This window comes from Alligator mississippiensis, chromosome 1 (genome assembly GCF_030867095.1).
Source record: "Alligator mississippiensis isolate rAllMis1 chromosome 1, rAllMis1, whole genome shotgun sequence".
NCBI lineage: Eukaryota > Metazoa > Chordata > Crocodylia > Alligatoridae > Alligator > Alligator mississippiensis.
The window spans coordinates 49,440,940-49,457,036 of record NC_081824.1 but is presented as its reverse complement, the minus strand read 5'-3'; the positions used below and the strand labels follow the sequence as shown (position 1 = coordinate 49,457,036).

At 38.2% G+C, this 16,097-nt stretch overlaps 1 protein-coding gene across 2 annotated transcripts in view; it reads right to left on the bottom strand.

The window, feature by feature from the left end:
• Positions 1 to 5,354: 5,354 nt before the first annotated feature.
• FAM83B (family with sequence similarity 83 member B) overlaps positions 5,355 to 16,097 on the bottom strand; it is a 100,710-nt gene continuing 89,967 nt past the window's right edge. For both annotated transcript variants that reach the window (XM_019497082.2, XM_006262421.3), the window contains exon 5: positions 5,355 to 14,889. In XM_019497082.2, the coding sequence (XP_019352627.1) occupies positions 12,528 to 14,889 (2,362 nt within the window). In that variant the 3' untranslated portion in view covers positions 5,355 to 12,527. The remainder of the gene's footprint in view (positions 14,890 to 16,097) is intronic.

The window sequence follows — 16,097 nt, the reverse complement described above, 5'->3', positions numbered from 1 at the left end:
TGCACATAATATATGACAAAATTGTACCAAAGTAAGATAAAAATCATGCCAGAATGGAATCTCCACTTCTGCAGCCTGTAAGGTAATACAGAAATCTCTCTTGAGAGAATATAATTGTTCCTTTAGATGCAAGATTTTTAATGCTAGGCCTCGTTGGTGATCTCAAGATTCAAAGGACAGCTCTGTTTTGACTTTATTTTCTAGTACTGTTCATTCATAAATACATCAGGACAGGACAGCTCCATAGTAGATCAATTTGATTGAGGACTACATGCCTTTAGAACAAATAATGATTAATTCCTAGCTGAGCTCTTGAGGCTTCAGTGCAAAGTAGTGTTTCTATCTGAAACAGAAGGAGGAAACAATTAGATTTTTGCATTTGTTTTTCCTTGTAAAGCACTACTCAATATCTGCTTTCAGTTTTGCTGTCTGCTTAGTGTCAATGTATTTATTCTTATGCATGCACTTATGTTTGCTTGAAAATTATATGAAGGTGCATCTGAAATGTAATTTCCTGTCTGACAGATCTGTTATGCTCAACCAAATAATGGTTTTTACTAGGGGCGTGCAAAGCTGGCCCTATTCAATTCAGATTTGCCCTGCATCAGGAACAGTGATTTGATTAGTTGATTTGGATCACTGTCCCTGATTTGATTAGAGCTAATCCATATCTGAAGATTCGGAGAATCAGCGATTCAGCCATAGACACAGCTTTAAATGTTTTTTCTACATACCTCGAGGTACCAGCGCAGCTTGTGAATGCTGCGATGCTGGAGTGGATGGAACATCCAGCAGGAGTGCAGGGGACCACCCCATGCCCTCCCGCACCCCTCCTGGCTCAGCAATCAGCTGCAAAGAGACTCCGGTTGCCCCTGCAGATCCAGGAGGTACCAGTCGCTGAGCTGGGGGGTATGTGGGGGACCCCTGGCGCGCTCCCTGGCAGACCCAGAAGTGGACTGGAAATACTTCTGGTCCACTTCCGGGTCTGCTGCTGAGTGCACTGGGGAGTCCCCATGCTTCTGTGGGACACTCCATGCACCCCAGCTTCGCAGCATTCACAAACTGCCTGCTACCTAGAGGTATGTAGAAAAAACATTTAAAGCTGTATCTATGTCTGAATCTCTGAATCTTTCTGAATCTCTCTGAATTGATTTGGTGGGCTCTGATTCAATTTGGAGGGATGAAAGGGTCCTCTGATTTGATTCGGATTCGGAGATTTGGCCACCGAATCAGGCCGAATCTCTCCTGAATCGAATCAGGGACCAAAGCTTCACACAGCCCTAGTTTTTACCAGCCACCCTTGATTTCTTTCATGTTTTCAGTAGGAAAGAACTTATGATCATGTGGGAATTCATGAGTTGTCCTGGCAGTGTGACAATGAAGGCCATTCATGGGCTACTTTCTAAATAGTATAAGTTATCATAGTTCCACTTACTTCAATGAGATTACACCAATCTACAGCAGCTGGAGACCTGACCCATGGTGGGGAATGAGATGCTCTGAATGAGGAAAAGAGCCTTGCAGAATGACTGCTGAAGTAGTTGCTTTTGATGGGTTTGAATATAAATATATAATTATATTTATGGTGAATATACCAGTAATGATAAAATATTAACAATGACTGTTATTGCTAGTAACCATTCACCATGTATGGCCATTACCAGATGGTGAGACTGAAAACACTAGTATATTTCACTGGTTCTCTTACATACATGGCGTAGTAAAGGTTGGCTATTTCGGGAAGTGGAAGGTGAAGGAGTTATGAGAACAGTGATTAATATGTTAAATTAATCTTAAATTAAGGTCTTTAGAATGATCAATTTTTTACTCATTTTGAAGAGGCCTGATTTCCAGTTGATATGTGCTCAGTACAGTCTGAAAATTAGGACTGAGTTCAAGTACCTGAGAAACGAGATGGCCAAAGTCATTCCTAATGTTTGAACATTTCAGGAACTGACACCAAAGACACGGGAGTTAGGAGATTTTGGTTATATCTCTAGCCCTGCTGGAAATCCCTGCTTGAGATCATTGGTGAGTGATACCTATGCTTCAGTTTCCTCATCTATAAAATGTGCAAGTCATGCTTATTAATAACACTGTAAAAGGCACATTTACCTACATAGAGTACTTTGAGTTCTAAGCATTTTTATACCCACTTCATCTTGATTTTGAGCATTACATACCCAGGGAGGTTATGTGGTCAGTTCATATTAATTACATTCTTGTTTAATTTTATTTGAGCTGTTGTAGAGTAAAAAGATGAAAACACAGAACTCTGCCTTGAAGAATTTAGTCTAAGTTAAATTTGATGCTAGTGAAAAAATTTTAAAAAAGGAGAAGAGAAAAGGTGGGGCAGGAGTTACCGGTTTAAATTCATATGTGTATTTTTAGATACCTACATGGGGACACAAATACTGTGTGCGCATATACATGTACATGTAAACACATGTGCACAAATAACCATTGGGATGTGGTACATACCATAACCAAGTAACTACCTGATTTTATTTTATTAACCTTGTCTCTATCTATTTCTTTCCTCTCCTCTTGTTCATTTTCTTCCCTTGTTAAGTCTAAATTTAGATCACAAGTTCTACAGGGAAGGAGACTGTTTCCTGCTTGCTTCTCTAAAGCAACTAGAACATATTTAGGATTCCAAATTGATTCCTCATTAGACATTCTGTAGGAGTGCACACTCATGCACAGAGAAGCATGTGAAGCCAGTCTTTGTAAGCAACCTGACAGAGGTATGGCTTTTGAAGCAGTTAAATGGGGAGAGGCTGCATGTGAGGCAAACCAATTTTGAAAAGGCATTTTATATAAAGGGCCAGAAAGAAATTTAGTGCAAAGGTGGAGGTGGAAGAAGGAAAGAAAAAGAATATGAAGGCTGTCATCAGTGTCAAGGTAGAATTAAAATAAAGCAAAACAAAACTGGAGATATTGTAGGAGCAGAAGGATATGACGCCCTAGCATTAAGCACAGAAGTTGGACATAAGTGACTTCATTGATAACCATGTTTGATTCTTGATATTTTACATTAAAATGATTTAATAAATCTTCAGTCCTGCAATTCACTGTTAACAGGTGGATTGTCAGTTCTGGAGGATTCACCACAGAATTCAGGGATGCTCCATAAAGACTCAATGATGTGCTGTCATATGGTAAATTGCAGGGAGACCCACTGTACTTTGAATTTAGCAGTGATTAAATAAAATGGATGGAAGTTTCTGCCCCACTGAGAGCAAAGGTACAGAGGAGAATCCAAGGCCACATTCAAATGTGCTCTGTTCACATATGTGATTACTTGGTGATTTGCATCTAGTATATATGTAGGGAAATAGGATGCTGTAGTATGTTCTGCCAGTATTTTAACAGAATACTCTGATGGAAATACTTCTTCCTAACCTGTGCTGAACTGACCTGTACTTAAAAGAGACCTGACATAAATTTTCTCAACTGTACCTGAGTAAGGAAGCAGCACCAGTTGGCAAACATATGTAATTTGACTAGAAAACAGTTTTTTCTTGAAAAATATTTGAATTTGAAATGATATATTTCAACATTCAACTTGTGGAATATATAGGAGTGGAGAGAAATGTGAAGTCCAGGGACTCTTTGGAGGGATTTTCAATTTAGATTCTCCTTTTGGAATGTTTGAGTAAAACTTTTCAAAGTTTCAGTAGATTTAGGAGCCCAAGTCCCATCATTCACATTGATTTAGGCCTTTAGGGGCCTAAGTTGTTTTGGCTTTCAAACATATTAAGGATATTAAAGGTGCAGACAGAAATGCAGCTCCCCACTGTAAAAGAATGATTTGCAGGAAGCATTCTGAGTTATAACAATCCCCCGGACAAAACAGAAGTTCACTGTTGGTTCCAGTGGGGAAGGGAATCTAGCTGCTGGCTAGGACCCTACAGCTGGTTTCCCCTAGCAATGGCCCCTTTTCTCTTCCAGCCTGTCCCACTTTCAGAATGGGAGGGAGGAAAGGGAGCAGAGGGAGCTCATTCTAGGGGTTCCCCAGCCAGTGCTGGAGGGTGGGGTGGGTTAATTGAACCTTGTGGGGAGGCGCTCCAATATACCACCTCATCCCCAGCCGGGACTGAACAAACCGCAGACCAAACTCCCTCCCCTCTCTTTCCCTCCTCCCATTCTGCAAATAGCTCAAGGCTGGGAGGCAGCACAGATAGAAGTTACAGAAGCTCTGTTTTGAAATGTCTTCATCTACCCCTTCATACAATGAGGGGTCAGATTTTCACCTGATCAGCCATTTTTTAAGCTGTCTGCAGCTGTGCACTTGTGTTTGGCTATAAACTGCTTTCTGTGATCAAATTGGGTGAAAACTGTCACTTCTGTCTGTGCTCTAAGTGCCTAAAATATTAAAAAAATAGGTTTTAGCTAAGTCACTTTGGCTAGGTAACACTGAGTGAAGCAATGCCAAAATACTTTTACAAATTTCAGTCCTAGAGCCCCTATTTTTAGGTATTGAGTGGTATTGGAGTTAGGCCTCTAAATTAATTTTAAAATCTGGGCCTAACTTATTTCTGGAAGTGGGATTTACTTTTAAAATTCTTACTCTTTATGCCAGATGCATAACTAAAGAGGGGCAAGTGACTGGGGCTGGAGAGGGGAGCAAAAGTAGCAGCCGCTGCAGCTGCTGATCAGCTATACCACCAATGCCTAGCAATTGCTGATGCCCTGTGCACTGACACTGCCTATGGTGCAGAGCTATCCTATTATGCCTTTACTTCAGGCAAAAGAATTTAAATCCACTGACTTCAATCAAATTACTTCTCATTTACATGGTCATCTAGAAAATCAAACCCAACTTCTTAATTTCTCAAAGTATTTTATACAAAATGGGGAAAGCTCACATTTTATCAGTGCTATATACTAGCAGAAATTAAAGGAAGTCTAATCCATTTTAAGATACCCCAATGAAAAGAAAAGAAAAAACCCCCCAAACTGAACACATTCCCTAAATCATGTGTAAATCCTTACCCTTTTTTTTTATTGGGGATTGAAAAGAAAAGATTTGGGCTTATAACTAATTGGTATCTTTGTGTAGAAAACTGTAAGAAATCTCAACTCATAAAGAAGACTTTGAGAAATCTGTGCCTGAAAATAGGGAAGTAGAATGGAATGGATTGGCATTATGGTATATATAATATAGAGGCTAATTTTTCACCACTTGTATAATTCAAAGCCCTCTGAATGAGATGTGCACATATGTAAAACAAGTTAGAGAACTTGGCTGAAAAGGCCTGATTTACCACCATGTCACTGTAGTTGAAGTGCGTTTATGAACCAGGGGATGAACCAAACCAACATGAAATACAGTGAATATGAAAAATCCATTTACAGCTGGTATAATTGTTTTATTGATCTGAATGTTTTACTCACATTTCCAATGGCACAAGCAGATTATGCAGATGTTCCCACAAGTGGTAAGAAAACATTCATATTACCACACTAAATATATGACAGTTTTTATAGAACTAAGAGGATTTATTTTGCAATTCATTTTGACGTGGTTTAACAGGTTTTTTACATTATACCTCCTTTTATCAACTAGACCGCTGTGCTAACACATTAAGAAAACTTTAATAGTTTAGAAAATTGTATAGTGATACAATATAATTATTCTGTAAAAGGTATTATTTTAAGGCCAGAGCACTTTGCTCCTGCTAGCAAAAGACAATGCTTACCATTATGAATTATGCCTTTTCTCTTATCCAAAGGAAAATAAATTATTTTAGCCTCTGGAATTAGAACCTGACCCTGCTGCTGGTCTAAATTTGAATATTTGATTTAGGTTAATTCTTAATTCCTTCCTATCCTGGATTCACATTTGAGACGGTAACAAAAGAAATAATTTGGAGGGCAAGTTAAATTAAAACAATAACCACAACATTTTGTAAACTGGTAGTAAAATGTGTTTATTACAAAATTGATTAAATGAAGCAATTTCTTCAATTAATATTATGATGATAAATCTGGTGTGTTTATGTAATAAATATATGGCATGCTTATTATATATAGAGTTTGCATTTATTAAAGTAATGTTGGTTACCTCACCTCACTCTGCCCACATCTCTCCCCTGCAGTTTTTAATGTTCCAAAACTTTGATCAGCTTTCACATAACCACTGTTTTATATCCACTAATTTTAATTCAGCTTTAGTTAAGATGGAAATGAAATGTTCTTTTTTCTGAGTACCACAACTCCCAAGCCATTGGGCTAAATGGTTGTACCGTTCAGCAGTAGTTATTAGTTGCAAAACTTGAACACAGGGAGGGAGGGTGTGTGTGTGTGTGTGTGTGTGTGTGTGTGTGTGTGTGTGTGGAGTAACTAATAAGGTATGGGTCTATCAAATATTTATAGGATCATACAAAAGTAGGACTGGAAGGGACCTCATAAGGTCATCAAGTTTAGCCTTGAGCCCAAGGTAAGATCATCCCTGACTACTACCCCAGCCACACTAACATAACGTTTTGCTAACAATATGCTTGTTCCTGGGACAAGGAAAAACAGAGGGAAACCTTTGTAATGATGAAACTGTAGTACAGGTGGTATTGTTCCTTCAAAAATTTGTCCTATGTCTATGCACATCCCCTTTCCCCAATCATCTCTTCCTTTTCTCTCTCCTAGGACCTGATCCAAAGCCTCCTTTTACCATGGAAGCTTGGATTTTCTCCATGTGTGAATAAGGCACCTCTGGTAAGAATGGACAAGCAGTGCTCTCTCTCTCTTCATCCAGGCAGGTAATCTAGAGCTAAAAATATTATGAATGCTCATCTTGTGTTAATGTTCCTACACAGGGGGTGTTCCAGAGGCAGATGCAGAGTGGTAAGTCCCTGGTATCACAGACCCCCATGGCAGATCAACCTTGGTGAAGTCCATCCCTGTTCTAAAACACTGATGTCAAGTCAATAAATGTCTGAACCTATTTCCATTAAAGTCAAAGGTAGCCTTTCTCATTCACTTCAGCTGGTATTGGTTCAGGTTATAATGCAAGGTACTGGAGAAGTCTGAGTAGATAAACATCAGTTTTAGCATGAAACCTTTTTTGAACCATTCAAGGATTATGAACAGGCTCTTATATTGAATACATACATATACTGTATTTAAACCTGAAAGGGGATATCTATATCATGTTTCAGTTCTAAATCCAATATACATACAATAAGAAGACAAACATCTAAGGTCTGCTAAGCATCCAAGACTGGCATTTTTTTGAGTACAGTGCTATCACTAGTTAATAAATCTGCTTATAATAGTAGAAAAAAGTAAAATATTTCCCCAAATGCATAAAAACAATACCCTAAGATTCTCTGCAAGTGTGTACAAAAAGAACTGCCACTTCTGGCACTTAAAATGGAAACCCCAAAATGAAAATATGAGTATTTCCTGGAGGTATGCTGCAAAGCTGTCTAGGGCAAGAAAAGTGTAATGACTGACTTTCCAGAGCCTACACACCTGATTTCTACCAACTCGGGAGCTTGTGTGTGTTTCTGAAGAGTCCTAAACAACTTTTTCTCCCAATTATAAATGACTACTTACAGCAGAAACAATGTCAAATAATAGTGCTGCTCTCTAGGGAAGTCCTAACTGACTAGACCTCTAATATCCTGAGGAGGCATTTTTTGTGTTGAGAGAACCAAATTTGATGTCTTCTCCATGGCAGCTCATATTACAAAGAGCAAATTAGCACCAGTTTTAGTAAAGCTTATGTGCTCTTCTAGTACCACAACTAAAGAGGAATAGAGAACTTTTTGCATAGAAGGACATAAAGATAGCACCAACATATGATCAAGACAGAAGAGCTTTAGTTTCTACTAGCTATAAACATACCATCTCCAATATGTAATATTATTGCTATTATGCATTATTTTACTTAATACTGGGGTAATGCACATTAACATTTTTTGCCAGGTGTCTACATGTGCAGGGATTTGGCACCGAAGTTAGTGCACTGGGCACTAAAGGTAGTGCCAAGTCCCTGCCATGTGCCCCTAGTAGCTGGGCAGACCCAGTGTTAAAGTTAGTGTTGGTCGCATCTACATGTGTGTTAATGTGCTTTAACTAATCATGCCTAAATTTGATACCTGCATTTGCAGGTATCAAATTTAGGTGCAGTTAGACTAATTTCAGCATTTTAAATGTGCATTAAAGGCACACACATGTAGATGTGTCCTCTTAATGTGCATTAAATTAGGCTAATGCTCATTAATGTGTCTCATGTAGATGTGCACACTGTTCCCTGAGGTTTTTTTTATTGTGTTTAATTAAAGGCCTGATTCTGTCATTTGAAGGAGAACAGGACCGAGTTCTAAATGAGGCTTATTACATCACAATACAAAGACTCCCCCCAGATTCAAGGTGGGAGGGTTTTGGCAGAACAAATAGGCTTCTGACCAAGCAGATGAACAAAATAGATTAAAAAAAAAAAAAAAAAAAGGATGATGCCAGGGCCTTCAAAGATCCTTATGGGAACTTTTGAGGAGTAGGATGAGGTAATGCCTTACACATCAACCAGTGATGTTTTTACTTCATCATTCTGACTTCATGTCCCCATCTGTTGCCTCTGAAAATATAGAAATCAGCCAGGCAGGAGATGTAACCTTTGGGTTACATCTCCTTTACATTTCAAAATTACCAGTAATACTCAGTCAACTCCTAAATAATCATCACCATATTAAATTGTAGAGGAACATAGGGCCTGACCCAAAGCCTAATGGAAAGACTTTCAATGATCTCTGGGATTAAACCCTGAACATCCTCAATCCTTACATCCTGTTATAACACCCCCTAAAGTTTAACTGCTGTATAAGTGATAGAGCTGACTTCACTATGAAGAAGAACAATACAGGAGATGGAAGACGAATCATAAAGACAAAATTTAGCTGCCCAAGACACTGGTTTCCTATCTAGGAAGGAAAGTTGCCTCCTAAGGAAAGGAAACTATTCTCTGAATAATCCTTAACTAAAATGGACTGACCAAAAATGTATCTTCCTGGTTAGATTCTTGTATGATTTATGCTGATATAAATCAAGAATAACTGATGTGACTTATGGTACATGGATACTACAGTGACAGAGGTCCTACTTGTTTTGTGTCAGGAAGATAAAGCTTTGATCAATGAGCTCAGTCATGACCTCTCTGTCAAAGCAATAGTGGTAATAAAGTTGCTGCATTTTTGAAAATGGAATTAGTTATTAGCACTGCTGTTTGGAAGGCTGTTACTCTGTACACCACTACACTAGTCTTGTTAAAAATTTCTCCTGATGAGAATGAAATGGAATCAAGAAAATAATCCTGCTCTCATCTCAACAACTGGTTCAAACATAGACATTAATAAAGGGATGTGAATATTAAAAGACAGGATCACTCACGTGCCTAAGTCTAAGACCAGTGCCTCATTTCACATGGACCTAAGTTTTTATTAGTAAAGCTTCCAAGCACCAAAAGTTGTGCTACTACACAGAGAGGGGTGTGACCTCATTTTTGGCAGAACTGAATGTCTTCCTGCCATTCTCATACCTAGGTAGTCTTGGAATTCACAAATGAATATTCCTGTGCCTGTCACCTGGCAGTTGTGCCATGGACATGGCTAATACACACTGGGCATGTCTACACATACATTTATGTGGTCTTAAATTTACTACACAGTAAATTACTGCACAGTAAGTGGGAACAGGCCAGCGTCTACACATGCAAGCATTAAAGCACATTAATGCTATGTGTGGACTGACTTGGGAGTAAGGTTAGCGTCAAGTCAGTCCACACACACAGTGTTACTGAACAGTAAGGCATCTACATGTGTATTACTTTGCTACAACTAATCAGGCATAAATGTTATACCTGCATGATGCAGGTATCAAATTTATATTCAAGCTGGCATAAGTCACCATACTTACTGTGCAATACGGGCATGCACATGTAGACATGTGCCTGTACTGCACAGTAATTTCAGTGTAGATGTGCCTACTGACAGCATTTACTTCAGCACAAAACACAGCAACCACAGTCACTTTTCTTCAAAAATGGCCCAGCTATATTATATATAAAAAGCCTAGGTGTTAAACAGTCAACTTGGAAGTAGGAAATTTGAGTTAATTTCCCTCCTTATGCTGATAGGGTCAAAACACACATCTCACACCTCCAGGGAGAGTGCCCAAACCACCAGGCTGGAGGCAAGGTGCAGTGGAAACAAAGGCCTCTCCACGCCTTCTGCTGAAGATGTGCCACTGTGAAGCCAAGAATTCAAGATACATATGGCCAGAGGAAGAGCAAAGAAGAGGGAGTATAACCTCAGAAAGTTTGACTTAGATTCTAGCTCTGAATACACTGCATGAATTTTAGCAAAGGCTTTTTAATGCAAAATGGATAAGCACTTAGGGCTTCTATACATGTGCAGGGCAGTTTCTCCAATGCACTATGTATTGGAGCAGATTTGATTAATCAAGTCTGATGGAGCGTAGTAATTACCACACTCCAGCAGACTCTAGTGTCATGTTTATCAGTGTCCTCGTGCTGAAAAATGACAGCACAGTGCTTTAAACGGAAGCTTGTTTGACAAACTTTGGTTCAAAGCACCCCACAGCCATTTTTCAGTGCTGTGACGCTGATACATGTGATGATCTGGGCACTTTAAACAGCATGGCTTTCGGAGCTGCACTAATTAAAGTGCCTGCCCTCCCCCATCTCCTGGACCATGTCTATAAATGCACTTAGGGCGCAGACAGAGTGGCAATTTCTGCCCAATCTGGACACAGAAAGCAGTTTATAGCCATGATGAAATACAAGTACACAACTGCAGACAGCTTAAAAAATGGCTGATTGGGTGAAAATCTGGCTCCTTGTTGCATGAGGTGTCAGATGAAGAGTTTTCAAACACAGTGTCTTCTGTAACTTCTGTCTATGCCACCCGCCATCCTCAAGCTGTTTTCACAATGGGAGGGGGGAAACAAATGCAGGGAGTTTGGTCTGGGGGTTTTCAGCCCCTGCTGGAGGGTTGAACAGGTATATTGGAGCCCCCCCAACATGGAGGGGGCTGCCATTTACCCACCCCACGCTCCAGCACTGGCTGGGGATCCCCTAGAATGAGCTTCCTCTGCTCCCTTTCCTCCCTCCCATTCTGAAACTGGGACAGGATGGCCATTGCTAGGGGAAACTGACTGCAGGGTCCCAGCGCGCAGTTAGATTCCCCTCCCCTCTGCAACTAACTATGAACTTCTGTTTTGTCTGGAGGATCGTTGTAACTCAGAATGCTTTCTGCAAAGTGTTCTCAGTTACAGCTAGGAGCTGAACTTCTGTCTGTACCCTTAAGCACTCACCATCCCCTTGAGAGTCAATTTGTAAGCTGCAACCTTCTCTGTTGGGTAGTTTAGACAACTTCTCACTTGGTGTGCTGAGTTTTGTGAATTCTTTCCTTATTTGTCCTACTCTCTCAATTATTGTATTAGGAGCCTAGGCACCTCAACTTTGAGTTGTGAATTTTACAAAGTGGCAAGAATCCCCAAAAATGAACACTAAAACGCTGAGCCTAAATCCCATTTGTGAATAGAGATGTCTACAATTTTTTTAACCATATTACTGAAGTTCAAATCACAAATACATCTAGCAATGCTTACGTAGAATTATTTCATCCAGAACTTTCTTAAATACTTACCTGAGAAATTCATAGACTAGTTTTCTTGTTTAAAGCAGCAAATTTAAAATGCAGCAAAAATGTTTCTAAAGACACAATATTGGCAAGTGTAGTATAAAGTTAATTATATAGTTCAGGTGAAATTTCAACTGTCACTATTTTCAAGGAATCCTGATATATCAATGTTTTTTAAACAGCTGACACTATAGTCACACAGTCATAATAGTTTAAAAATATAAGTGGGTACATCATATCCTGGGTAAAGTAAATTTTGATATTTGTGGTAATAATAATATACAAATTCAATATTAAATACAATATTTGCTACATTAAGTAAGGTTTTCCACTGTTGTCCTAACATTTCCATATTGTCTATGGGAAAAATTGGTGACAAGAAATAGCCTGTAAGAGGCTTTTCTAAATTAGTTTAAAAGGCTAAGTAACATGTAATGGATTGACAAGAGCACATACATGCTGAAAATACACAGCAGGCCATTTATCTCAGGACCACCCTAATTTTAAAAGACATATTTTGAAAACATTATTGGCTGAAGTTTAAAAATAATCCTGCATCCTTTTCAAACTTTCTTACAACATATTATTACATACTTTCTGTACAACGGAAAGTATTTCAAAATAATCTTACAGTATTTGTGCTATAAATATCTCCTTTAAAATTGACTGTAGATACATATTATCTGTAATGACTTAAGTGTAGTAATTCTTGTTTCATCATGTAAAAACATATACATTAATTACAATGTTCTAACACGTGCAGAAACCCAAGTACAAAAGTTGCTCATTGATCAATTCCAGTTAAGTATTTACAACCTTGCTGCCCTGGCTATTTTACAAATAATCCTCAGTCCATTTAGGTCATTTGTTTTTATGTAGTAAATTCCCAAACTTTTGCATAAATCCTCGGAGCTTGTTTTCATTAGGCTGTAATGGATGGTATGCAGCTGAGTTGTAATTAACCATCTGATTACCCCTGGCACGGTTGTTCTCTAAGGGTTTGTTTTTCATTTCTGAGGGATATGAACTGCTATTTGTTGTGTTTTCTGAAAGTTGACCAGATCTTTCCACTTTACAGAATTGCTCATAGCGACTATAAACACGTCTGTCATTCAAATGAGATCTTAATAACTCCTCTTTCTGTTTTGCAATTGTAAGCTGAGGAATCACTGTATTTACTCTTTGTGAAGGGGTTGAAATAGGTGCAGTTTCATGGGTAGCATTTGTTATCATTTCTTTCACATCTTGGTACTGGATCTGCTCAGTATTAAATCTAGGAGCAGATGCATCTCCTGCAGTTTCTATGAACTTATTTTCTTTGGGGCACAGAGGAGGACACTTTTTATTGCTTTCATCAGGTAGAGGTGTTGGTGACTTTGGTGACTTAGGAGACTTTGAAAGGTTTGCAGTAACATCTTCTTTACTTTTATGCAAGCTTCCTTGTGAATTTGAAGATGTAGTCCTTTTTCTTCTTGGGAAAGTATCAGTTTTAGTCTCAGACATTTTTGGCTTTTGATTCTCTTCACCTTCAGAAGTCAGAGTATCAGAACTGCTACACATTCTGTAAAAAGCAGGAGCTTTGTTTTTTGACAAATTTTCTTTCTTGTCTGGTGTGAGATTGAGAAATGATTTCAGTTTCTGGGATCCCTTTTTCAGGAAACTCGGGGAATTTTTATTTTCTTTCTTTGAAGTGCAATCTTTGCTAGACTCCTCTTTGCTAGCTTCAGCAAGAGCAGCCATAGAAATTGCCTTGGCAGTAGTGGGGCTCTTTGATTCTCCTTTGATGTTTTTATCTTCAGGTGGTACATGGTTGGTCACATTGTGTAAGCTTTTGGAACTTTTAAGTGTGTCCTCAGGAGGCTTCATATTGACTGGTTGTTTAATTCTATGCCTAGTCAGTGTGCTATATACATAGCTACATTCCTGTTTTTTGACACCTGGATCCAGCGTGAATTTTGAGTTGTCAAACATAGGGAAACTTCGCCTTTTTAATATATTTTCATTTTGTTGGTTCTTCATGTTTTCAGCTTGTTTATCTGCATACAGGGTTGTGTACAAGAATGCTGATGAGTTCTTACTAATGTTTGGGTTTAAACTAGGTTTTTGGTCTTCTACAGTCTGCATTCCATGGCTTTTTGCTGCATCTGGTTGAGGTGGGACTTCTGTGCTGAGTTTTGGTGAGCTTTTGTCAATCACATTTTTCAGACTTGGGGCATGGTTGGATACTGCTTTAGGTGTTTCACTTCCCTCTGAATCAATTATAGTTGAATTTGAAGAACTTGCACAGCTGCTTACTTCCTGCTGTTCTGGCAAAGTTGGCTTAAATACCAATGATGACCTCAGACGAGAGTGAGAATAAAGGGCATGAGCTTTAATATTTTCAGCTGCATCATAACCATTATACCGGTCTCCCACTGCTGATCCATTAGAAGCTGCTGAGTAATCTAATTGATCATTTAAGTATGACTCGATTCGCCAGTTACGTAGAAAAGACTTTGTAGTGTGTTCAAGGGTAGGCATTCTCTGTTGCAAATGGCGGATCTGATGATCTGTTCCGTTGAAAGACCTCCGTATGATTGAATTTCTTTCTACAAGATTAATCTTTGGTCGGGCAAAATGGTCAGCAAAACTTTGTTGGGGTGCATTGTGGCTATTTGTATAGCCTTCTCGTAATGAAGACACTATACTAAGGTTATCAGGTGGCATATTCCAAGTATTTGGTGGATTATTAACCCAATTCATTGCTCTGTTGAGCAGAAAATAAGGAGTCCTTTCTGGTTTCTCTCCAGCATAACTATGTCTCTTCCAGTGCTCAATTCTTTCAGTGGGTTGACACTGGTTGATTTGATTTTGCATATTCATACCTGAATGAAAGGGTAGCTTATTGTAGGTTTTATTTCTCAAACCATATTTATCTATTTCATTAACTGCATATCTTCCTCGAGTTTTCAAGTAAATTGGGTCTAAATTGTGAATTTTGTCTTGTCTACCAAATGGGTTTCTCTGGCTAGAAACTGAAGCTAAAGATGATAGTGAATGCTGGTATGTGTCATTCTTCCAGAGTATCCTGCGACTGTTTATCCTAATTAATTCTGGTGTGAATGAACTAGGAACAGATGATCGAGCATAGAGTGTCCTAAACTCTTCATCAAAAGATTCAACGAGCTGTCCTGTGATAACTTGAACCATACTGAGGTTGGTTTTTTCAAATGACCACATAAAGCTGAAAGCATAAAAAATGACAATTAGCAATAATGGAAAACTTTGGCCAAGTGGATCTTACCACCTCATCAAAAAAACACCTGTCTGATTTTTCAAACCAAGTTTGAAACATGCAAATAACTGTCCACAAATTAATTATGGACATTTACCAAGGCTTTTGAATAGTGGAAGTCCTGTTCTGTTTGAATTTATTAGGAGATTTGCTTGATTTTAGTGGGAAATGCATATGGCTTATACCTACTCATTTATACTTACAAACACTATGCACTAAAAAAAAAGTATCTATCCATAAATCTGTTAAACTATGGGCACATTTATATGTGTGTACAAAATTATCCATGACAAAGCCAGAGTCCATATTTGGAAATTAGCTCCATGTATTTATCTTTGAGAAATAAATTTAATTGGAGTTTACTCTGAAAAAAGTAAATTAGGAATATATACAGAAGTGCTTACACAGTTCTGAATAAACTAAATAAATTATTATTTTATATATACAAAGAGAAAACATACACTGAGCTACATAGGCTCATTTTTGTAGTTATGATATAACAAGTCTTATGGCATAATGACATTAATAAAAACAATGTTCTACAGATTAAATTTGTAACAAACAAATTCTTATTTTATGATTCCATGCTGGGTTTTGCTCTTGCCAAAACAATGCAAGAAAACTGAAACCAACATCATAAAGAATTAGGACTTGTATAATTGTATTTGTTCATCAGTGAAAAGGATTGTTGCGTAACTTAAATATTTTATTATTTAAATCAGTTATTTTTATATATTCCAGGAAGAAATTAGAAAAAGAAAATATGTTTAGATTTAAAATAAAATTACAATAAAGCACTATTTAAAACTACTGCTTTTTGAAACATTAAATAATATCTTTACTTTAAATTGAGTTTACAGTGCAGAAATTGGAAAAAGGGAAATCAGCTGTTGTAAAAGATATTTTTTCTTTTTTTTAAAAAAAAAGATAATTTCTGAAGGATTTGATGATGGGGCCTCCTACATGGCAGATCAAAAGAAGTACTATCTTCCAAAATGCTTGAAAATTACTTTCTCTTAGAGAAAGTTGCATTCTCACACTGCATACAGCCACTTGCCACTCCTGGGAACAGCACAGGGACACTGGTGTAAGAAACTTGGGTAGGGAGGTGGCCAGAATGGGGGGGGGGGGGGGGGGCAGTGATTCCACAGTGGGGT